At 39.7% G+C, this 26,422-nt stretch overlaps 1 protein-coding gene across 1 annotated transcript in view; it reads right to left on the bottom strand.

Annotated features, from left to right (window-relative positions):
- The window catches only part of gfra2b (GDNF family receptor alpha 2b), a 113,639-nt gene extending 94,992 nt beyond the window's left edge, over positions 1-18,647 (bottom strand). Inside the window, exons 1-2 of the mRNA XM_056253247.1 lie at positions 17,669-18,647; positions 15,335-15,649 (exon numbers count right to left, since the gene is read on the bottom strand). Coding sequence (XP_056109222.1) covers positions 15,335-15,649; positions 17,669-17,720 — 367 coding nt within the window. The 5' untranslated portion in view covers positions 17,721-18,647. The remainder of the gene's footprint in view (positions 1-15,334; positions 15,650-17,668) is intronic.
- Positions 18,648-26,422: the final 7,775 nt, after the last annotated feature.

Here is a 26,422-nt window from a genome sequence, read left to right as displayed (position 1 = left end):
GTGTCGTGACAATATATCAATATCGTAACGAATTGAAATAACCTTAAATAATGTATAGTTATCTTTCCGTCTCTTATGTATAGTTTTTAAACACGCAAACAGTTTGCTGCCCGTGGTAATGAACAACCTGCTTGTTAAAGTGAATGTATAATCCTGTAGCCTATCTGAGGCAAAATTACTAAATATGCATCGCGAGTTATATATTTCTAACTCCAAACAATTGGTCACCGAACCAGCTGATAAAATCTTCCTTTGATTCGATACGTGATCACAACTTGACACTCAAATTAACCGATCGCATTTTACTGATACAGAAGAGGCGCGCGTGCTGCACGCACTGAGGGAGCGCTGTGTTCACCGGGCTATGGTCAAATAATGACGCAGTTACAAGGTGTGTATCATTTAAACTAGGCTACTTTGTCAACACTAACAATAGCTGCTGTTCGGTTTTCAAACTGCTGCTCTCCTTCTAGTCACTTCTGAACTTCTATTGATTAAAGCGCAGGGTGACGGGTTGCCAGATATCACAAAAAGAGCAAAACAAGCCCCTTAAAAACGCCCCTTAAAAACGTGTTGCCTAAGCAGACATGGCAAAAATGTACCGGGGAACACATTTAAACATAACTAGTATTACTATCCTACAAAATTAAAAGGAAATGAGATTGAAAAATAATTCAGAAACACTTTATTTAAAGTTTAATTGCACCTATGAGTTGTATTTAATATCAATCAGTTGGGATCAGTTCATCTAAAAGTTGATGAGTGTGTTTTGTTTATATTTAGCTATTTAAATAGTTTACCAAAGAAATAATTTACCAAATAAGAGAAAGAGAAAACAATGTGAAGTACTTTTCATTTCTAAAGTATTTGGGTTTATTTATTATACAGAGCCCTTTTTGTCGATTTTTCGAGAATAACTACATATATAAATAACTATATCGTGAAATATATCGTTACCGTGAAATAAAATTAGTCATACCGTGAAATAGAATTTTGGTCATACCGCCCACCCCTACTCCGTACACTCTTAAAAAAAGGTTCTTTACTTGCATTGGTTGTTCTATGAAAAAACGATACTCGGTTACTAACCTAACCTCGGTTCTCTCTAGAGAGGGAACGAGTATTGCGTAAGTTTAGCTTACGCTACGGGAATGATTAATCTTCTCGAGATATTGAAGCCAAAAAAATTATCCTTAATTTTGTATTCATTGTCAACGTAGTGCAGCAGCTAGCAGACCTAGAGCAGGCCATCTCGCGTGCTCATTGGCTGCCCTGCGGGCAACTGCTGCAGCCTACCAGTGAGCCCGGCGTGACGTCACGCCCAATGAAGGGCGCCCGCGCCTTCATAGCGTCACAGCCCGCCAGAATGGGCGTGGCTTAGCGTATAAAAGTAGGGGCTGTAGGCTGACTTCCCTGGTTTTTCGTCGACTGAAGCGAAGTCGCTCGTGGCGCGAGCACGGCCGGTTACGCAATACTCGTTCCCTCTCTAGAGAGAACCGAGGTTACGTTAGTAACCGAGTATCGTTCTCTTATGAGAGGTTCTCTCGTATTGCGTAAGTTTAGCTTACGCTACGGGAACACTTTGTCAACGCCGTGTGCGCCAAGCATCCACCATGAGACCCCGAACTTTCAGGGGAACCCCATAAGTGGTGCCGGTCTGTATAGGCACATGGCACATACCCTACATAGTGCAGCTCAACCAGGAGAGCTGAGTCACGTGAGAGTGATCTGAGCAGGAAGATCTGGGCAGAATACACATCTCTTTCAACTGACAAAAGTTTAGCCCGCAAGGCAGGAACTTCTAGGTTATAAAACCTGACAAAGGTAGACGGGGAGCCCCAGCCCACCGCTACACATACTGTATGTCATGGATAGAAATCCCACTGGACCACGCCCATGACGAGGCCACGCCTCTCGTGGAATGAGCCTGATGCCCAGAGGGCATTGCAGACCTTTTGACGCGTAAGCAGCTGCTATAGCGTCTACTATCCATCTGGACAGGCTCTGTTTCGAGGAGGCGAGACCCTTGGTGCGCCCACCAAACGAAACAAAAAGCTGTTCTGAACGCCTGAAGGAGGCGGAGCGCGTAATGTAAAATCTCAGCGCCCTGACAGGGCAGAGGAGATTCACATCACTTTCGCTGTCAGATGCTGGCAGAGCTGACAGCGAAATAACTTGCGCTTTGAATGGAGTGCCCATCACTTTAGGAGCATAGCCATGTCTAGGTCTGAGGATGACTTTAGTCATTCGGCCCGAACTCAAGACACGACGCGCTGACAGACAGCGCATGCAGGTCCCCCACACGTTTTACTGACGACAGTGCAGTCAGAAAGACGGTTTCAGTGATAGATATTTCAACCCCACGGAGTCTAGTGGTTCAAAGGGAAAGGCTTTCAGGGCCTCGAGGACCAATGAAAGATCCCACATAGGAACCGACGGGGGGCGCGGCGGGTTCATCCTTCTAGCTCCTCTAAGGAAGCGGATGACCAACTCATGTCTTCCCAGTGACTGGCCGTGCGCCGATTCTGCGAACGCTGCCATGGCCGCCATGTATACTTTGAGCGTGGATGGGGACCTCCCCTTATCCAACAGCTCTTGTAGGAAGGTGAGCAGATAGGCCACCCCGCATGTCCGTGGGTCCAGACCTCTGTCGGTGCACCATCCGGAGAACACCGACCATTTAGACGCGAAGAGCCTTCTCGTGGAAGGAGCTCTAGACTGCGTGATCGTGTTTATCACTCCTTCTGGCAGGGCAATGAGTACCCGTTGATCAACCATGCGTGGAGAGACCAGCGCTCTGGATGGGGATGCCAGATCGCACCACGAGCCTGAGAGAGGAGATCTGCCCTCACCGGAATCGGCCACAGAGCTGTATGTGACAGTCGTGCTAGTGCCGGGAACCAAATCTGATTCTCCCAACGCGGGGCTATGAGGAGCACCGAGTGGCGCGTTTCCCTGATTCTCTTGATCACCTGTGGTAACAGAGAGACCGGAGGGAAAGCATATAGCGGGAGACTGGGCCAAACCTGGGCCAGCGCGTCCTCGTCCTTCGAGAAGAACATCGGGCATTGAGCGTTGTCTTTTGACACAAATAGGTCGACTTCCGCTCTGCCAAACAGGCGCCACAGTTTCTGGACTGTTTGGGGGTGCAGGGACCATTCCCCTGGGGGAACATTGTCCCTGGACAGTTTGTCTGGGCCGTCGTTCAAATGGCCAGGCACATACGCCGCAGAGATTTCTGGATCTGACACCGCCCTTACGGTTTACATAGGATACCACAGACATGTTGTCCGAGTGGACAAGAACATGTTGGTCCTGTATGAACGGGACGAAGCGCTTCAGCGCGTTCTCGACCGCTATCATTTCCAGACAGTTTATGTGAAAACACTTCTCTTGGTCTGACCACTGGCCGAAGACCGGTCTGCCCTCGAACAGTGCGCCCCAACCCGAGTTGGACGCATCTGTCGAAATGACTTCCCGATAAGAGATGGTTCCCATCATCACTCCCTGCTGGTACCAGTCGGCTACTAACCAGGGCTGCAGAGCCGCTATGCAGGTCTGAGTCACTCTGATTTTCTGGCCGCCAGAAACCCAAGCTCGGCGGGACGCGCGAGCATTCAACCAGCGTTGGAGCGGGCGCATGCGCAGTAGGCCCAGCTGAAATACCTCTTCTATAGCCCCTTTGCACAGCAGCTTTGCTATTTCTGCGTGAAGTAGGTGTGCTACTTCCGCATTCACTATCGTCGCAGGCCGGGCTCGAAAGCGCGGGGGACGGCGAATTAATTGAAGTGTATAGCCCTGCTTTATTGTGCTCAGCACCCATTCTGAAATCCCTGGGATAGTTTCCCACGCAGCTATGTGAGCCGCCAGGGGGTTCCGGGTTCAGATCGCCGCCATTTGCGGGCTTGTGAAACTGAACCGGAGCCGAAAGCGCAGCGCGCGCGCTCTCGGTTCTGGGCAATGGCTGCTCGCTGAAAGCCGAAACTGGCTGATTTATGTGAGATGTCCCAATCATAAGGGATGGGGAACATTTTCTTTTCACTGCTTGACGCGCGAACAGTGCTCTGGGCGGAAAAGCTTCCTGTAAGCGTGAGCGCGTTTGGGCGGGCACGAGACTTACAAGTGTATTTGACGCCCCGATCGTAATGCCCTGCGTTTTGTGATGACACTTAAACGCGCGGGTGCCGCCTGGGGGGAGGTTTGTGTTAGTAAGCGTGAACACTCTGGCGGGCATGAGACTTACATTCATAACCTGCATTTTTGATCGTGTAACAGAGTGGGCAGATAGTGGGCACAGACCTGTGGACACATTTCTTACATTCAACACTCGAGCGGCTTTTCTGCGCTTTATGAGAGTGTGCTCTGTGAGTGACACGAGATTTGAAGTGCTTGTGTGTAGGGGTGAACACTGGGGTGTGGGCACCTTCACTACACTTAAAACACCGACGGCGTGAGCCGGACCAGACATTATACTCTTTTTGAGATTTCTCTGGGTCGCCGTGAAAACGGCGTTTGTGTGCAAGCGAGAGGGTGAACAAACCGGCTCGTTGGCTGCTAAATGAACCACTGCAGTAGCCTGTTTGAAGGGGACTGACAGGGAAATAAACTTTGACGGCGGTCTGGCCGCAGCGGGACACGCGCGTCTTTTCGGAGGCGATGTGTCTGTTAGTAAGCGTGAGCGCTCGTGAGCGGGCACGTAACTTACATTCTTAACCTGACATTTATGAGGCTGTTCTGGCCGTGTGACAGAGCGGGCAGAAAAATAGGCGTGAGCACAGAGTTGTGGGCACGTTACCTACATCTAGCACTCGAGCGGCATTTGCCAGCTTTATGAGAGTGGGCTCTGCGGGAGACACGGGGGGTATCGTGTTTGTGAGTAAGGGTGAACACCGAGATGTGGGCACCTTTTCTACACTCAAGACACCAACGGCGTGAGCCGGATAACCAGACATTATACTCACTTGAGATTTCTCTGGGTCGCCGCGAGAACGGCGGATGTATGCAGGCGAGCGGGTTGCATTACCGGCTCGTTGGCTGCCAAATACACCGCTGCAGTAGCCTTATCTAAGGGGACTGACAGGGCGAGACATTTTGACGGCGGCGCGCAAGCCCGTCCGGGTCATGCAGAGAGCTCGACAGGGCTCTACATGACGCTGCGAACGGGGACACGAGGGCGGGGTAGCTCTCTTGTAACGTAAAGAGAGCTAGCCGCGTGCTCGTTGGTCGAGCAGAACTGGGAACAGTATTTGTATGTGGGCACGGGACCTACATGTGACACAGATGATGCCCGACTGGGTCATGCAGAGAGCTCGAGAGGGCTCTGCATGACGTGCGAACGGGGACACGAGGGCGGGGTAGCTCTCTTGTAGCGTAAAGAGAGCTAGCCGCGTGCTTGCTGGTCGAGCAGAACTTTATAAAAATTTCTGCTCTTACCACGCATCCAGTACGTCGCGTATGTTGATGCCTGTCCGGGTCATGCAGAGAGCTCGAGAGGGCTCCAGGCCCAGGCAGAGAGCGCAGATTACATGGCGGTCTCCGACACTGAGCGGGGCCCTACACGAGCCGCAGGAAGTGCGAGGCATCTTTAAAAAGACACTCGCGCTCTTTTAGGAATAGGTTTTGCAAGGTAAAAAGGATACGTCGCCGGATAGCGTAGCTCGAAAGGATGGCTGAAGGTGGCGAAGATGGCCGGCTTCCTCAGCGCTGTCCTAAGCTGGCTGTTCGCTGTTCGACGGCGGTGGTGGCTTCTCTCAGATCCAGCGATGCGAAGAGCTCGCTGAAGAGACGAAAAATCAGGAAAGTCAGCCTACAGCCCCTACTTTTATACGCTAAGCCACGCCCATTCTGGCAGGCTATGACGCTATGAAGGTGCGGGCGCACTTCATTGGGCGTGACGTCATGCCGGGCTCACTGGTAGGCTGCAGCAGTTGCCCGCAGGGCAGCCAATGAGCACGCGAGATGGCCTGCTCTAGGTCTGCTAGCTGCTGCACTGCGTTGACAATGAATACAAAATTAAGGATAACTTTTTTGGCTTCAATATCTCGAGAAGATGAATCTTTCCCGTAGCGTAAGCTAAACTTACGCAATACGAGAGAACCTCTCGTAAGAGAACTTTAACATCCACGGAAACTTTCCATTGCATTAAAGGTTCATTACAACGGAAAGAAAGGATTCAACAAGGGCTGTGGGTTTTCATAGTAACCGAGCTGAATATTAAGTTGGCTTGGATAGATACAAGTCACCAGACATGAATCAAAAAGGCTACCCAACTTGATTAAAACTTGCACTGTCTTTGTACCACCAATTTGAATTACCTCAGACAATAAAGTTGGCATAATTTCTAATTAACCTCTCCACCGTAAAAAATGCACTTGGTGCTTTCTTCTTGTAAGCTGGGGCCTTTGTTGGAGAAACATCTTCAATGGCATATTTCAGACTCAATCGGGGAGCACGACTTTCAGATAAAGACTGTCCCCATCTCTGGATTTTAACAGCCTATGTCTTCTCCTCATAGGGGCAGAGATGTAACGGCATTGAAAAATCCTCTCATCAGCTGTATTTATCCTCCACTCGCATAAAACTTGAACTGTGAAGATGTGTAGAACTGTTTTCTCCAACCACAGCCTGATCCGTAAGGCTCAAAAACCCCTTCATCAACACCAGACCAGAAATGTGTTTCTTTTTCCATATATATTTTCTATTAATGATTTACTTTGAAATCTTTTTTTTAGGAAATTGTAATATATTTTATTTAATTATTTTGATTTAATAGATTTGATTAAATTGATTACATTTGATTAATGCCAATAAATATTATAATTAAATGTATGCCTTTTTAAATTGATTTCAAATGAATTCATGAGAGGAAAAAAATAAAACAATTTCCCTCGAAAATGTTATGGAATAAATCTCACAAATACTGATGCATAGATGAAAAGTCAAAATTAATAGGAGCGTAACTATTTTATACATGTGTTGAGACTTACTGACATTTATGGTCAAGTGGTCCCATATTTGTATTCTGGAACATTTAGTGCATCAGTTCTTACACTAACTCATCTGTGTATTAAAAGCTCTTAAGTAAACTGCAGTTTGTGATGTACTTTCAAAATATACATGTGTGATGCTGTAACTTATTATAAGCAACACGATTCTATTATACTCCCTCATGGCATTTAAAAAAAAAAAGTTTCGCTGCTACGATTTTTTAGAATAAGGATCCATTAGTCAGATCCATTATTGAGAAGCACCAGGACCTGATTGAATAAAACATTTCGAGCTTTTAAAACCTTGCAATGAATAATTACTGCTCAGTGCGATTCGATTTTATGCAAAAAAGACAGTTACATTTAGGCTGACTCGTATTTATGGACTGAAACAATCTAACCAGCTTATACATTCTCAGGTGGGTGTATTCAGTGAGAGAAGGGTGTCTGTCACAAACAGCAAAGTGGGGTCTCTGTGGTGTTGAGTTTAAGTGTTTGTGCTTATATGAGCCTGATCTATTATTATCACTATCAGAACTGGTTCAGTCTAGCTTAGCATGGCTCTGTCACTGCATTTCTTTTCTCTTGCCACCCTCAGATATGAACCAAACCAGTCAGCAGTTATCAGAACAACAACAATGCTGTGCAAAACGGGGGCTTTAGGGGATGCTTTTGAATTTGCTTCTTTTAAAATCATTTATACCACACACATTCCCTGCTTGAACAAATAAATAAAGGATGACTTGCAATGCCGAAGCAAAATCATTTGCATTCAAGCATAATGTACGGTATGCACTTACATTTTAGTATGTTCGGATAACTGAACATACAAAACTCTTTACTAAACTTCCGAAGGCTGATTGATACTGAAGAACATTTGTGAGTTTCATACTCAGACTTAATCTCATAGCAAAACTTTCATATCAGCAAATGAGGAGAAACTTTGTCCAAGGAGGAACATTTTCATGACAATTTTGTTTAAAAATGAATTTGTAAAAGAAGTCACGCTTCGTATGGCTGAATTGAATTAGGTCTTGAAGTATGATTCTCGCTTTGGGGTGCGAGGGATGCTCGTTTCAAATCCCGGACGAGCACCCAATTTATTACCTCCCTGTCATTTGATCAACAATCTTTTATTATGTTGTTTTTATCATGTCTTATGGTTTTGTAAAGTATTGAGGGTCACAACAATTGACACTTAAAGTTATTTCATTTTGCACATTTAATTTTGCATAGGGGTGAGTAAATGAATATTCAATGCAAAGTAAAATGCTCAAGGTTGGCTCGATGAGAAATGGTTTGTTATGGTAAGATTTATTATGAAAATATCTCCAAAGAGTCTGGAGACAGTTATTATCTTATTTTCATGAGGAGGTAGGGCTTACGTTTCCCCCATGTTGTGCCTGGTGGGAATCAAAGGATGCAATTAGCAAACAAAGAACAATTGCCTGATACATTGCCTCTATGGAACAAAGTAAATCTGTTGTGGAGTCTAAGCAGATTCATTAATCCACAAATACCAAATGACTTGGCAACAGAGGGCCCAGTTTTGCTTCACGATTTGTCAGGTGCACAATAGCTAATGAATTTTGCCCTTTTCCCATCCTCATATCAACATGCTTGTTTAATTAAAGCTTTGAGAGAGGCAGGACTACACTGATATTTGATTAAGCATGCTGTTTAAAACCTGCACCTCCATTGCAATGATATCCTGGACTATCTGGCGTACTTTGCTAATTATCTTCAATCAATTTAGCTCCTAAAACGCCGCTTGGTTAATACTAATCTTCTGATAAGCTGAAGGAATGTAATTACAGAATCAGCATAAGTAAAGCTGGAAAATTCATAATGATGGCCTATTTATATATATATATATATATTTATTTGTTGACTTATTGACTGCTGAAACGGGGTCGCTCATGTATCATTATCATTCACAGAGAATGTTACAAAAATTAGTGCTTTACTGGGACATTATGACAAAATGTCAATATTTTGATTACCAATGTAATTATGAGCTGAAGTACTTGTGAATGCAGACACTAATGGAACGCATGTGGGACTGGATGTTTAGTTAACAGGAACCCATTTACTTCAGTAATCTGACACAGGATATTTAATGAGGAAAAAATGTAGGGTGGGACTTGATTATATCAATGGGCATTTGATTGGATTATGAATGCTGCGTTAGTATTATTTTTGTATGTCAGTGTAGTGATAACAGGTAATGTTTTAGCCCATTATCTGCTGTATTTCTGATCTGAAAAGGTGATAACAGCATAAAGCAGGGTTCATCGCATCATATTCAATGACATAAATGTAACAAGAACAGCTGTTCATATTCTCACTAGTTTGAAAATAGATAACTATAAACGCTATGAATGAAATTGTAATTCTTTCAAAACCTTTTCCATAATAATCTATATTTTTACTGTAAAATATAGTTATTTGATTGAGTTTTCATCCTAAATATTTCTAAATACTTCCAAAGTAGAATTTATACATTGTAACAGTCTGCTATTCTGCTTATATTGGCTTGTATGAAGTCTAATTTTGAGTCTTGTATTTCATATGTACTTGCAGACTTGGCTATGCCAGGGGACATTCTGAGCTGTTTTATTTAAAGTCTAGTCTCCTAATTTAATCTCCTAATTAACATGGACAGCTATGATAAAAATTAGCATGGGCTCAGGCTGAGGTCATAGGCCACATATTTTGACTGTAATTACATAATTGCCCCTAGTATTCAATGACAGAGATCCGGGCAAACTGCATGTAAGCAAAAAATTGTCAAAAAAGCAAGCCAGATGGGGGAATAACTAGGTTTGGTGTAGATTACATTCTGTATTACACTGTGCTCTTATGAAACCTACTTTACTGCAAACTATGATGTAGTGCAATTTATATTTAGATACAGATATGTACATTGTCAGTAAGAAGTCTCTTATCCTCACTAATGCTACTTTTATTTGATCAGAAATACAGTAAAAACAGTAATATTGTGAAATATTGTTACAATTGTAGATATTTTATGTATATATAATAACATATTTATGTTATTTATTCCCATATGTAATTTAATTCCTTGCATAACTGAATTTACTCCAGTCTTCAGTGTCACATGATCCTTCAGAAATCAGTCTAATATGCTGATTTGATGTTAAATAAATATTTCTTATTAATATGAATGTTGGAAATAGTTTTTTAGGATTGCGAAAAGTAAGTTCAAAAGAACAGCATTTATGTGAAATAGATTTGTATTTAATACAATGGAAAAGTCTTTACTTCAATTAAATGCATCCTTGCTAAATAAAATTTTTATTTCTTTTTTTTATCTTAAAACCGTAATGTATTTTTATGCACGTGGTGTACATATACAAATACAGATATGTATATTTACTGTTCTAACTGTTTTATTATCATTATTATTATTATTATATTAGGCAAAAGTAATGTTTTTATCAGACAGAAACAACTGTTCACTCTTTTACTTTATATTAAAAAGTGCAGTACCGAAAATGCAGTGCTTTCCCATAAAAAGAACAAATATGCATAATTATCAAATAATTTAGAATAATTATAACAGCCATTATCTTTCCATTAGCACAAAGCAATCATTACGCTTTGAAATAATCACCTAAATGTTTCTTATTAATGTATTCATTAGTGTTCCTCCAGCTAAAATGTACTTCAACAAATCCAAATAGCAAATATTTAGTTTGTTATCTGCATTAACAAGTAAAAAATATTGTTTTAGGCTCACCACGACACCATGGCTTAGAATACAATGTTTTCAGCTACACCATCTTGTTTAAGTGCTCTGCTCTCTCCACCTGATGTTTGGCCTCACAAATCCAGCAGGTTTCATAAATCCCGGTCAATGGGAGATTTTAGTTCAGACGGAGAGCTTCATGTAAATTGTAAAGCACAACCAGTCCTGTGTTTCTAAATCTGGAGCAGACGGCAAGCATCCTAGTTGGCAGTGTCTGTTGGTGATTTTCTGAATGCCACAACATGCCTGTCTGTGTTATGGATCAGACCGACTATTGCCCACGCTGCGAGGGCTTTGACTTGGCAAAAGAGCGATAGAGGCAAAGGGGTTATGCTCCAACAGAGCGCTGAGTCGTTTTAGGGAGAACTCTGGCTTCCTGATTTCTTTGGCAAACCCTCAAACGTCTCACGGTCTCGCCATGACTTCAGCTCCTGTATCTCTCCTATGCTCTTGAAAATAAAGATTATTTATTGGCATATGGTTCCACATTTAACATCCATGGAACCATTCCATTGCACAAACGGTTCTTTATTCTAGCAAAACTTGTTCAGATTATTAAAATATTCTTCACGCTTAGAAAAAAATTGGTTCTTTTAAGAACTGTTCACTGAAAGGTTATTTGGGGAACCAAAAATGGGTCTTCTATGGCATTGCTGAAAAAACACGTGTCCATTTGGAACCTTTATTTAAAAGAGTGAACACTACCGGTCAAAAGATTAGAATTAAAAATGTAACACTAAATGTTAAATGTTTTTGAAAGTTTCATACTCTCGCTGATTTAATCATAAATAAAGTAAAACTGGAATTTTGCGAAATTCTATTACAATTTAAAATGACTGTTTTCTATTTTAAAATGCAATTTATTCTTGTGATGGTAAAAATGAATGTTCAGCTGCCATCATTACTCCAGTCATCAGTGTCACATGATCCTTGATAATAGTAAGAAATGTTTTCTTTAGCATCAAGATTTCTGAAGGATCATGTGACTGAAGTTTGAAGTAGTGATCCTTATTATTCAGCATTGCCATCACAGGAATACATTACATTTTGTAGTATATTAAAAGACAGGTTCTTTTAAATTGTAATAACATTTCACAATATTACTGTTTTACGGTTTTGATCAAATGAATGCAGCCTTGGTGAGTGTAAGAGACTTCTTAAAGGGGTCATATAATGGTACATGCACTTTTACAAGTTGATTGTACTGAAATGTGTGTTGGCAGTGCCTGTATATACACAACCATCATATAATGATAAAAATCCATCCAGTGTTTTTGTTTTAATCTCCTTATATGTTTTCCCCTGCCTCAAATTGAGCCGTTCGTTTTTGTGACGTCAATAAAACGGACGCCCCTCCCACGATTGTTGATTGACAGGAGTCAGCACAGGAGTTTCAACACAGACCCGCCCTCGCTCGTGAGAGCTGTCAATCATAGTCTGCGCGGACCGGCGCGGTCATTGTTGATATGCTGGAGCACTGTCTATGAGCAGAATGGCGTCTAAGCGATTGTGGTGTTCTGTTCTTGGGTGTAATAACGAACACAGCAGTCATTTTAATGTTCCCAAATCCGAACCGCTGAAGACGCAGTGGCTGAGTTTGTTTTCGAAGGGAATATTCCCCACGAGCAACGTCAATGCTCTCATGTTTGCGCGAATCATTTCTCAGCAGACTGCTTTATAAACGAGGATCAGTATAAAGCTGGATTTCCTAAGAAGCTGCTCGAATAAAGAAAGAAGCTGCCATGAATAAAGGATCGGTACCAGATATTCGTGTTCCTGCTGAATCTCCAGAAGAACTGAAGTGAGTGTAACGTTTTATTAAACTTTATATTAATATTTATATCTTTGCAAATCGCTAGCTGCACGCTTCACGATGAATGCGGCTAAGGTTTACACTCAGGGTACATTACGGCATGTTTTCTATGTACGACGTTCTCAATATAATTCATAATCCCACGTTTATACTGAACAATGTGTTACAAACGGTGTATGCACAGAACAGAGGGGCGGAGTGAGCACAGCTCATGATCATTTAAAGTCATATGCACTGAAACGGCGTGCTGAAAACAGAGCTGTTTTTGACCAGGTAAAATAAGTGTTTTCTTACAATACTAATGAGAATTTTTAATTAAAGTATATTACAAAGTTTTAATTTAGACCCTAAAGAATCATATTAGCTTGTACAAAAATGGCATTATATGACCCCTTTAAGAGACAACATTTTTACCGGTAGTAAATATTGTGCCCATGCTTTCTGTTCCTCTTTTCTACTCTTTCTTTCTACATCCTAACGCAGTGTGACCAAGATTTGACCTGTTTTGTTTTGTTTAATGAAGGCCTGTTTCCAAAGAAACAGAAAATCCATTCCATTCAAACCAGAATGGCAGAAAGATGAACCTTTGATGGGGCCACTCTTAGTTTGGGTGATTATTGGGTGTGCTCGTTGGGCCAATTGTGTAGCGTCGGTGGATTTGATTGAGTTCTGTCAAGGTGCAATCATTGCTGCATGGTTCCTCAGGGTTCAGATTCAGAGCAACTTGTAATTTTCTAGAGCTCAATGAAATGGCTGTAGTAGATTGAAGAGCAAAGTCACAAGAAGAAAAAAAACATCATAATGAGGGCTGGTGCTGTCCAAAGTAGGACACGAAACTGGGTCCAGCCATTTTCAAGTGTTGGAGCGACATCAATAGAGAAAATCCCAAAGAAAAAATTATTTGTTTGGGAACTGAGGGCATTTATGTAAGTATTGCGTATAAACTTCTGGAACACCCAAACAAGTTCTTGCTAATTGTTAATACTCTGTATGAGCACATTCATCTATGCTAACATGTCTGTTGCATCACTTATTATTCTCCGTTTCCTCTAATGTGACGGTTGGAATGTGGCACATTTGCATGGCATTAACTTTCTGCAGTAGCTAATCTGTTTGTACACAGCTTCTGATGAAAGGAAGCTGTGTGATTTTTATTTTATTTTCCTCCTTACCTCAGCAGGCAGTAAGCAGGCCCAGCAGTCCACAATGCCTCATTGAAATGCCAGACTTGAGAGGGGCAGTTGCTTTAAAAGGCTCTCTGATTACTCGCATCAATAGGACCCTATTTGTTGTGGCTCCCGCAGCAACTGCCAAAGCAGATGGGTTATAATTCAGGCCGATTTGCACTGCTTAAATCCTATAATGATTCCCCAACACTCCCAAAGGCAAACGCTAACTGCCATCTCAGAAGTCTGAATGCTTCCGTGATGGACTGACTGTAAAGAGAGCAGGTACGCGTTGACTTACTGTGAAATCTGGCTAATTGTCAGTTCCGCACATCGACGCCATCCTATATCTACGCTACAGTTCTCCCTTGCGCCAAATAAAAAAACAAATCACCTATAATGCAGCACTTGGAAGAGCAATTCATAGTGATTTGTTTACAGGGTTCTACCATGACCAATTTGATGCACTATTTTTTTAAACGTCAAATGTCACTTAAAGGTACAGTTCACCCAAAATGAAAATCCGGGCATAATTTATTCACTCTCATGCCATTGTAAACCTGTATGATTTTCTTTCTTCTGCTGCACACAAAAGAAGTTCATAAAGAGAAAGTCAATGGGATCCAACTTTTCTTTTGGACCCCATTGACTTTCATTGTATGGACAAAAACATTCTTCAAAATAGCATCATTTGTGTTTCACAGCAGTGTTATTTCAGCACGGTTTATATATTGTAATATATTTTATTCATATTTTTAATTAGTTTATTTTTTTATTTTTTGTTTTAATTAAAAAAATTGTAATTTTGTTGTGTGTTTTGATATTTAAGTAATTTCTTAAATATTACTGTTTATTTATTTTTTTCCGTTTTCGTTTTAGTTCCATTTTAGTTTTTATTTCCAATTAGTAACTTTTTTACAACTTAAAGTTTGTATTCTAATATTTATGTTTTATTTCAAATTTGTTTTAATTTTAAAAAATGTTTTTAATTGTTGTAGTTTTAGTCTAGGATAACCCTGTTTTGAACGACATGAGGGTGAGTAAATGACCAAATGTTAAATTTTTGGTAAGCTGTCCCTTTAAAGCCGAAGTGTGTCACCAAAGGGATAGTCCAGCCCCCAAACTCACCCCATTGGTTGAGCCATTGTTTTGGGCCAATCGGGATGCTTAAAGGGATACTCCACCCAAAAATGAAAATTCTGTCATCATTTATTCACCCTCAAGTTGTTGCAAACCTGTATGAGTTTCTTTCTTCTGCTGAACACAAAGGAAGATATTTTGAAGAACGATTGGAACCAAACAGTTGTTTGGCACCATTGACTTCCATAGTAGAAAAAAAAAATACTATGGAAGTCAATGGTGCCAAAGTTCCAATCGTTCTTCAAAATATCTTCCTTTGTGTTAGAAGAAAGAAACTCGTACAGGTTTGCAACAACTTGAGGGTGAGTAAATGATGACAGAATTTTCATTTTTAGGTGGAGTATCCCATTAAACAAACAGCGCCACACTTTTCACAGAAATCAACCTACTAATATGGCTTATGTATAGCTGTCTCTGTGGGATGGGATAGAAAAGTACTTTAGGATCAAAAACTTACCTTCATTGAGACCCATATGAATACTCCAGTAGCTCTGCAGACATTGTAGCTCCCTCTTCATGCCCCTCTTGCAGCGGCAGTCATACAGGGGGCTGTCCTGCAGCACCTCAAGGGCGGCTTGACACTCCCTGTTGGCCAGCATGGTACTCCTGTCACGACCTACCAGGCACTGGCGCATGATGCGAAAGCGTGAGCTGCACTGTGAGTTTTGGTTGCACAACTCACTGGCCCTCAGGCAGTCCATGGGGGCTCTCCAGCCATGAGTTCCCAGCCCTGACAAGGCAGAATGGCTGGCCATGGAAAGTACCACCTCATCTGTGGGAAGGGCATGGGCGTTATTAGACTGTGGTGTGAAATAAGTTTTTTATTTATTTGTTTTTTAATGACTTAATTTGGAAAATAACAAAACTAGTCATATTTATTCAGTTGTCGTGAAAATAGAGTCCCAACCATTTTTCCCCCACAGTGACTTTGAGGTTGCAAGTGAAAAGTATTAAACCCTAAGTAAAGCGACTCCTGTCGACTCATGTCAAACACAATCCATCTTACTTTCAAAGAAAAAAAAAAAAGCATGACTCTGCTCTTTTGCCATGTGCTGTTATGAAATCATGTGATGTGGGTGTGTCTGTTGAAGAAAATGAGTTTGATGGGTCCTATAGACCCTATGTAGCCCCGCCCCTGTTCAGCGCTGTGCTCATTATATTCTGTTTTCCGGTTTGTATTTCCACAGCATGAAGGTAAGATCTTACGGATTTAGAATGAACCACAATATTTTTTTTTTTTAAGTGGCTGCACACTTGTTTAGCTGGCACATAAGGTCTATATTTAAGAAGAAAACATTTAAAATGTACAATTTATGACAATGCAACCTGAATATGTAGATGTAAAAAATCCTAGGTGTATAAAAGTTTTTATTATATAAGTGGTTTTCTCTGCCCCTCCACTTCCCGTGTGTTCAGCACCATGGACAGTTCCTCTTTAGCACGCACACAGTACATGCCAATCTCTGTGCTTTCCCCCCCAAAAGCATCATTATTTAATTAGCACGTAAAAGAAAAAAACGTTTACAGGTTATTAGAGACAAATGCATACCTAAAAAAATATTTGGATAATTTACAACCTCTGCGAATCCCACACGCTAGGCCTAAATTTAGCTGTAATGTATTCTAGTATAATGTGTAATACGACGAGGTCGGACAACAAGACACAGCTTTATGTAGGCTTACTTTAAAGCATAAATACAACTAATGATAATTAATGAGACACAATGAGGTTCGTTTTGCGTAAGTGTTGTGGTCCTATCTTCAACGCAATTTTTTGAATTGCTGTTTTGGTTACAGATAGCTGAGATGAATGTTTAATAAATTATGTACAATAGCCTATTTATGTAGGCTATTTGTATTTCTCCAGGGTACTGTTTGGTAGACCACCAATCCAAACTGAAAGTGCTTGAACAGCGTACTGTTGCTATGGTTACAAGCAAACGCGATTAAATGTTTAAAAATAATTATTTGGCGGCAGGTAAAAACGTAATTTTGGGATTGCTTTTTTTTTCATTGAAAAGTATTCAGGCTATGTGCTTTTTATTTAGCCTATGTATCCCGACCCCACTCCCCGATCCTAATATGAACCCTGGACCAAAAAAACAAACAAAAAAAATGTATTAGATAGCCTAAATGAATAAACGAACCAACAAACAAATAACGTTAAGTAAATAAATAAACCGACAAACAAATAAGTGAATAAATAAACAAACAAGCGTTCGCACAGCTTTTATTAATGTCTAAAGTTCACATTAATAGCCTATATTCGAAACAAGTATTACCGAAGCAACCTTTAAATAAAATCAGAATCGTTTGTGTTTCAGCGTCAGCATTTTCACTATTTTCATTTTCGCTATTAAGTTTTGACATGGTCTTAGTTCAGCGCCTTTGGACCCGACAGCTCCCGTAACAATGCCCCAAAGTTAACGAGCAATCTACTAGTTGGGAAACGCGTTTCTGCATCGTAATATATAAGCATTGCGTTGCAACATTATCGGGATGGCAGAGCCTCTCTAGTATTACACAGTTAATTTAATTTTGATCTTTCCTCTGACTGATCTATGTTGTAGCCTATATGAGACTATAAGTATAAAAGGCTGCCAGCATTAAGAAGAGTGAGTTTATTCTGTAAACTGTAAACCGTCATATGCCTACTTTACTCAGGCAGTTAAACCATATTACACTCTCTCAATATGATAAATGTCTGCGTGGGTTTTCATCATTCGTTCATTCTCTCGGGTTATTACTTTTTTGTCTCTTGTGTCATTTATGAAACATTAGATGTACTTACCCAGTAAAAACAGGACGCTCAGAATATTCAGTGAAATCATGATAGATCCCATTCGAAGTACCAGTTTCGTACCTATTACGATCCCAGATCCCGTTAATGTTCGCAGACAGATCCAACGGTTATTTAACGGACGTCCTTTTCAAACCTCAGGTTCATTTCCAACAATCAGTCGCTGGTTAAAAAAGCGTCAGAATTAGTTTAAACCTTACAATTCCAGGACTTGGATATTTCCTTTTGGGACTTTTGAGAAGTAAGTGAGTAAAAAAAACAAACTAATTGACGTTTATTTGATGAAACTGTTCAACATATCCTTTCCACAAGAGCGTCGAAGCATTCCTCTTGTTTGGGAAGAAAAGGTAGCACGAGCCAGCGTTTTAGTCCGCGTTTCCAAATGTGAACAACACTTGACTATACAAACGTAAGATACTCTTTAAAAACTTTTATTTCATAGATGTTATGATACAAACGACAAAACTTCGAACGCCAAATAAGTCGGTTTTGTCTGTCGTATGACCGGTCATTCCTGCATCGTACAAACGCATGTTTTAAGCACGTTCAAACTGAAGTTGGTTGTTTGCGTGAACTAAAAATCTCTCCGGACTCCTGTGAGAAGCAATGAATCTTCCTCGCTGGTTAACCTCGACTAAGCTGGACAACCTTGACTTTCATCAGAAAATCCTTATGTGTCCACCAGCGTGCCTGTGGCTTTAGAACTGCCTTAGTTTTTCCGAGTCGGTGATAATGAAGAAAACAAACAGGAAAAAGGGCACTTCCAGTTCCACTTATTTTCTGGTTTCTGTGGCGCATGCAAACGCTTTCTCCTACGAAACTGAAGTTACATCTCCGACCCTCGGGGCTCTGTCGCTCTTCACGTCAGAGAGGACGCAATGAAAACATATCACCGCATGAATCTGACCGCTGCGCACTGGCTGAGTGCACAAGGGCATCGACGCACCACAGCACATCATGTCTGAGACGACCTTGTACTACACAAATATGACTTGTTGGCACTCTTGTTTGGATTTTTTCTCCTCCTCCATCATTGGATTAGCTTAGCCTACTTCCCTCACATTTACAATTGTCATTTAAAAAAAAAACAATTTAAATATTATATTAAGCCAAATAAGTTAATCGAGGAGAATTTGCCATTTTTAAGTGAGCACTATTATATAGAATGGGATTTGCTGCGAATTACATTTCCAGTGGTTAGTGTGTAATGTGAGCTAAAGTAGTGGCAGTGTAATGGAGACAGGGGCTACTTGTCACAGGGGCAAATTATCGAATAACAAAAACGTGTTTTCTCGAGCGGGGGTTTTATATTATGGGTTTAAACATTAAAATAACAATATCACCATATTTTGGATGAAGACAATACAAACCACAATCACTATACATCTCAGATTAAAGCAAGTTATCACATTTTTAGGGCAGGTTGTAACATTGTGTTGATTAAATAATATTTAATTATATTATAATTATAAAGTATTTGTTCACCAAAACAATTATATTTTTGTATAACATTTTGCTGTCTCAAGAAGTGTTCTTATTTCATACGTGTTTAAAAGCTAAAAACCTTAGGCTATAATACACATTATTTGGCAGGTTTCTAATGTGACAACTAACCTATATCTATATCATGTGATGTTGAGGAGATGAGGAGGATTCGCATCAGCTAGATTTGATTAACAATGACTCAAAACAAAAACTCTATACTTGAAAAACAGAACAACCATGTTAACCTGACGAGAACCAAAAAAAAAAAGAAAAAAAAAAGAAGCTTAAATACAAACAAAACAATTAACAAAATAAACAATAGTTGTGCATGATAATGAAATTAACAAGAAAGAAACAAACGCAAACCATAGCAGGTTGCATTTACAGATTGCTTGGTTTTGCACGTGTTCTAGTTATGTTAAATATATACAGTGTATATATATATATATGTGTGTGTGTATTAGCTACACCTTGCTTGTATCAGGTTGGACCCTTTTTTTCCTTCAGAACTGCCTTAATTCTTCAACAAGGTGCTGGAAACATTCCCTTAAAACTCATCTTTGATCACCAAAATTATGTATTTAAACGGTTTTCCTTGAAAAAAAAAATCTTCATGCCTTAGCTTGAATGTAAATCTACACCCTTGCCTCATTTAGTATACATGGTTCTATGAATATGCAAATTAGCTCCGCCTCCACTCACTCACACCAGCTCAGAGATCCACTTGTTTTACGATCACACGTTGACGTGGTTACAAGGTAGTTTGTGACGTCAGAAACACCAGTGATTTCAAACTGCGTTTTTGAGACTGTCTTTGGTTCACTGCAGTTTTAAAGGCCCTATGAAAACAAAATTTTAGTTTTTTAGCTTTTAGTATGAATATAGGCTTAAGGTCATGAATAAGTGTGGTCCAAACCAATGACAAAATTCGCATTTAGGAGATATAAGCATTCAAAACTTAGTCCCTCACTTCCGTTAAAATGGATCACAGATTTTTTTGACGTCACCGCGGACTTCTCATCACATCTTCTGTCCAATCAAATGCTCTCTGGAATGTAAAGCGTCCCGCCCCCCATGCTACAAATACCACCTGGCCAAAGCATCATTGTTGACACGTTGCGGAGCAATATGGGTTTTTGCCAGGGTCGATATTGTCCCCACTACTTTTTGAAACCACTCGCGGTGCGGATGTACCTAATACAAATAAATAGAACATCTTCAGTTAACTAGCAGGGCATTCATTTCATTCGTTTGTCAAATAATAGGCATTCTAGCACTGAAATGTGTTCTTTTTAAATCAAGCTGATGAGCTTGTTGCCGCTGCTATCAGTGACGCGGATACAGTGTTCTATTGTGTCTCGCGCACAGTCTTCACTCGAACGCGTGCTTCAATCTATCGTCATTGCGGAGAGACTCTCTATTCTCTATAGAGAGCACAATTCGTTTGAATGCAAAATACATTTTCACCGCTAGATGGGAGAAATTCCTACACATTGTCCCTTTAAGGGATAAATTGTAGAATACAGGGGGACTTTTAATGCATTGAGTTGCCGCCATGTGATTGGCTGATTAGTTATTTGCGTTCATGATTAGTTGAACAGGTGTACCTTATAAAGTGGCTGGTGAGTGTATCTTGGAATCAAAAGTGTGACACATAGCAACTAATCCCTAATAGCAATTATATATGCAAAACCTTTGAAATAATAAAAAAAATCTTCAAAAATGTCATTCAAGTAGACACGCTTCAGAGTGACCCTATATATTTATTTATTTATTCATGGTTGATTGGTCTATTTGTTACTAATTCATTGACCTAAGAAAACTCTAGCTTATGTTTGAACAAATTTGTATGTCTAAATGAAAACAAGAGGAAAATGCCATTTATATAATGGCGTGTCTAAATGAGTTGAGTTAATTAACCATATAAACAGAGATACATTTTTAATGTAAATCTGTAAATGCACATTGCCTGTCATAAACAAACTGTTTAGTATGAAGCATAAAGGCATTAAATTCAAAAGCTTAATCAGATATATCACTCCAAGTAAGTACATGCTAATTCGTCTCCAATTTCCTCTGGAAACAAAAAAGAAGTTTTTTTTTGCATTCATAGTCCCTCTTACAAAATCTTGTAACTGTATAAACTGAATATAGCTCTGAATAATATAAATAATTAAAGTAAGTACTAACATGTGCAAATGGCTTGTTTCAGAAGAGAAATTGGCTTTAACAGGACATTTTTCTGCCTGGTAAAAGCATATTCATGCACTTCAAGTAGCTTGATATTTGCCCCGTCATCGGTTGCATTGCTCTGCAATTCGGAATGATACAGTTATAGCTTTTTTGAAATCGACAGTCAGGGAAGAGAAACATGGCTACTTTGTCAACATGTCATCGTGCAGGTTTTCCCCCTAAGCCTTTTTAAAGTAGAGAGAGGAAACAGGCAGTCGACATAAAAGACGACGGTCCCTCTTAGCGAGCAGAAAGCAGCCTTTGACAAGCCCATTATGAGAAAGAAAATAATTGTCTCGCTTCTCGTTGCGCAGAACCCTTCAAGGTCCTTCAGAATCCTGAACAAAGCCGAGACGTTTTGATGTAGTTATCTAATGCAGTCATCAGTAATGTACATTTCATCCTATCTGCTCTGTTTGCTCCAATGGTGCTTAAAAGGGGCCGCTGCATACCCATGTATTCCTCTCACCTGAGTGCAAGCGTCTGTAAAACACTTCGAATGAGTTTACTCTAATGGGAAACGGCTGTTTTGTGCTTTAAGCGATAGTGTAGGATTTCCTGCTTTTTAACAGCTAAATGCTGATTGCAGATTTGTTGTCTCCCAGTCCTATCAATATTTATGATATACAGTAGCTCGATGTTCTGTGTAAAACTGATGGAGGTATTCAAATAAGCCTGAACGAGGCAGGCTTTTACTGCAGAGGAGGATAGAATATCATTATCCCGGCAGGCTGTTGTGCTGTTGTCGTTTATGTGCATTTGATATTTTTTGGCTTGTCTCTCAATCTCCCCATCAGCATTCGCTCTGCAGGATCAAACTGGCACGCATAGTGGTCTCATCATTCCGCTATCCTGAAAAAGAGTAACTGGTCGTGTTTTGGTCACTATTATCTGATGCAATAATCATGTCCCGTTTTCATATTTCACACACAAAGGCATGAGCCACCATCTTTGCCATCGTAGATTATGCGGACTGAGCCAATCTATGTGCTCAAAATGCGAGATTCTCAATGAGTTGAGTCATTTGAATCCATGTAGTGTATTTTAATGATGTCTTCATTGTGTTTTGCTAAAACCTCATCTGAGTTCCGGCTGAAATGGAGAGCGTCATTAAATCTACATGCTGTAGGCGACTTGCTTTTGTTTGTCTGTACGTCATAGATAAGAATGCAAAAAGTCGCATTAGCAGCTCTTTCTAATTACCACACATCTGTGCGTCGGCCATATTGGAAAGGTCAAGGGCCGCCTGTGAACAGATGAGTGTGAATCGACAGATGCCGTCTGCAAAAGGAAGTTGTCTGTTCTGCATATGCAAAGGTCAATGACAAATAAGTAACAACAAAGATGATAAAGGAAAAAAAAATTAAAACATGAGATAGGTTCATAGGAATTTACTTTTTGAATTCATGTTGGTTTCCTTTGTTTTTGAAAAACTTTTAAACCATTTTTACAAGTGTTTAAATGTATTAACTCGAAAAAGGTCATGTGGTCCAAACATCAATAAAAACTATTCATATATTTTCCTTGTCATGTGAGTAAAAAAATGTAATCTTTTTTTTTCCAAAACGAGAAAGAAATTATATATATAAAAGTTTATTTTATAATGAATCTTTAATTCATAATTATTATTTTATATAATTCATAAGCATCAAGTTTTAGGGATTTATACCACATGGCAATTTATAACCTGAACTAAACTTGTCTTGTCATAAAAAAGCCACATTTTCTGACACTTTTACTTGACGACCTTAACGCTGTCAGGATTCCACTAGCTTCACTCACTCCTCCCACTCGTTCACTCACTCCTCCCACTCGTTCACAGTCCCCTGAGTTTTAATCACCATCACCTGCACCTTATTAGTTCACCTCCCTATATATTCAACTCCACTTCACACACTCATTGTCTTGTCTCGTCTCTACAGACTATCATGCTACTTGCTACTTACATCCATTGATCACCTGCTAATCTTCACACGGAAGTCCAGTCTCCGGTCATCAGCCTTTTCCCAGTGACTCTCCATCTGCATCTGTAAACAAAGACTCTGGTTATCCTTCAGCTAAGTTCCATCCTGAATATCGTCTGCTTGCATACTCACCAGAACTCTGTCTGGATCTGCAACCTGTAAATAAACACTATTTCACTTACCACCTGTCTGACTCCTGTTCCATCCGTGACAGACGCATAGTCAGAAGGGTCTGTGTGGTCTTCTCTATGATGTAATTTCTTGTTTTATAATTTTTTTACTTCCATTTTTGTGTGTTGATTTGGTGGATAAAAAAATACTTTTTAAAAAAAAATAAAAAAATATTGTATTTACTTTATTAAAAACATTTGTATCATCCTGACATTTTCGTCTTTATGCCCATGGCAACAAAAAAATAAGAAATAACATAAAATATAACACAAATCACCCTAATTTACATTAAAATAAGAATAATCAAAACTATTGAAATAAAATATAATGATGTGATGGGTCAATCAGGGAAAAGTATATGGTAATTTTATTCATTTTTACTTGCAAAATAACTACACATTTGACAGTATTTTACACATATACTTTCATATTAAAACATTTACAGTTTTTTAATATGGTAAGGTAACTTACAGTTTACCAATAAACAGGTTTTATTGCAGTATTTTTACAGTATTTTTCTGTAATAAATCACAAAACATTTTTACAGTGTATATATTAAAATCTATATGTATGTGTATATATATATAATCTTAAACACAACTCTTACCCAGCCTTCTCTGCTCTTTGACCTGGAGGCTCCCAAGAATCTGCGTGGGTTTGTTTGCTCAAACCTCATGCCCATAGACTGCATGACAAGGTTATTCTCTCAGACATACAATAGCAGCAAAACCAATGGCATATTTAAACATCACCCAGCGATCACACAGCAACAGTGCTTGCACGAGCTTCCAATTTGAAAGCACTGACCTTGTCATCAGCTCAGACAAAGGTGACTTTAAAGTGAAACGAAAAAGCGCACTCCACCTCCTAATCTGTCATAAGCGGTGCGGCGATGTTTGTGATGATGGGAAAGGAAACGATGTGACAGACTTTCCTAGTGGAAAACTCTATGTCCACAGAGACTGTCCACATTGTTCACATGTCAGTGGGGCGGGACTGGCTGTTTGTACGCTAATGAGAAACAACTCTCTCTTTTTCTTACCTCCATTTGACAGCATTATGAAATCTTACATAATTCTGCATTATATGTTCTATATTTCAAGATTGAGTCCAATGTCTGCAGGCTCTGTCCCAAATGCAGCTTGACAAGCCTTTAGACAAAATCCTAAAAAATAAATATATTTAAAAAAAAAAAAACTTTGCATATTTTTTTGACAGGCTTTTATGACACATAATCTGAATATGGAGCTCAGTTTTATTCAGAGGCCTAAACTGAGCAAAAAATATGCAGTTTGGTGCAGTTGCTGATATTATTATATGGCCATCAGTAAGATGAAATTCTGGTGGCTTGTATATAGAGTTGTCGCTCTATAGCTCTTGGTAAGATTATATTTATGATAGTTTTATGATCAAAGCTCTGTAATTTTGATCATGTCAAAAATATAGAGGCCATGTTTGCATGGATCGCCTCATTGATAATTTAAAAGTAGACACTTAAATGTTTATGTCTGTGTGACAAGTATTTGCTTATGTCTGTGTGACAAGTATTCGCTGAGTTATGCTTCAGTTTATAGACGTGCTCCAGAAAAGGTTTCACAGAGACGGCAGGAAGCACACCCTGTTTGTTTTCTTTACTTTACAAAAGCACAATGTTTTGTTTTGATTGTAAGAGGACACATACAAAAGTAGACCTTTTACAGTTTCAAAATATGTATTGCTTCTTCTATCTGTATGACCATACATGACGGAGTATTTTAAAATGATTTTGCTGCAATGTCAGGGAGGATTAGGTCCGTTGACACCAAAAACAATGAACACCATAAACATAACTGTAACAATAACTAAATTAGAGTCCACTCCAACGCATGTTAACACTTTATTTATTATAAGCACATGATATCGTGCTTCTGTGTAGTTATCGCTGTACATCGTTTATTATTAGCGCACAATGTCGTGCCTCGCGTGGTGTTATCGTTATATATTGTTTATTATTAGCGCACAATATCAATATTATGTCGTTATTGTTATATGTCGTTTATTATTAGTGCACAATATTGTGCTTCTGTGTCATTATCGTTATATATCGTTTATTATTAGCACACAATATTGTGCTTCCGTGTCGTTATCGTTATATATCATTTATTATTAGCACACGATATCGTGCTTCCATGGTGTTATCGTTATACTATATATCATTTATTATTAGCGCTTCCGTGTCATTATCGTTATATCGTTTATTAATAGCGCACGATATCGTTCTTCCATGTCGTTATCGTTATATAACGTTTATTATTAGCTCACAATATAATTTTTCTGGGACGTTATCGTTATATATCATTTATTATTAGCGCACAATATCTTTCTTCCGTGTCGTTATCGTTATATATTATTTATTATTAGCACACGCTATTGCTCTTCCATGTCGTTATCGTTATTGTTGCATATCAAATGTGATACAGTAGGGTCCTTGCAGTCCTTCTGTCACACTTTGTTGACACAAGTAGTGTGTAATTTACTTTTGTGATCTAACTTTTTCCACTGTTAAGTGTAGGAAGTAAAACAAAATAGGTGGAAAGGGTGAGAATGCTATCAGGACATATTGAAAATCAGATTTGAACCTGTATCTCCTGCATCTCCAAAACCCCTTAGTGGTTTGCATATGCACTAACCACTATGCCAAGACAGGTGCTACATCTAAATTCGCATTTATTTTGTTAAGTTGAGTTCCATCAGTGCAGGTACAAGTCTGAAGTCATTTTTGGTTATCCTTCAAGGGCAACAATTAATTCACTTTTTACTTCTATAGGTAAAAGCAGTCATTGTTGTTTTGTGATTGCTGTAAGTGGGAAAACACAATCGTACCTGTCAAATTTTCAGAAAAACAGGCATCCTC

This window comes from Rhinichthys klamathensis, unplaced genomic scaffold, assembly GCF_029890125.1.
Source record: "Rhinichthys klamathensis goyatoka isolate OS25496 unplaced genomic scaffold, OSU_Roscu_1.1 h1tg000104l_1, whole genome shotgun sequence".
NCBI classification, from domain to species: Eukaryota; Metazoa; Chordata; class Actinopteri; order Cypriniformes; family Leuciscidae; genus Rhinichthys; species Rhinichthys klamathensis.
Note: the sequence above shows the minus strand (reverse complement) of the source record. Positions and strands in the feature narration are given on the sequence as shown.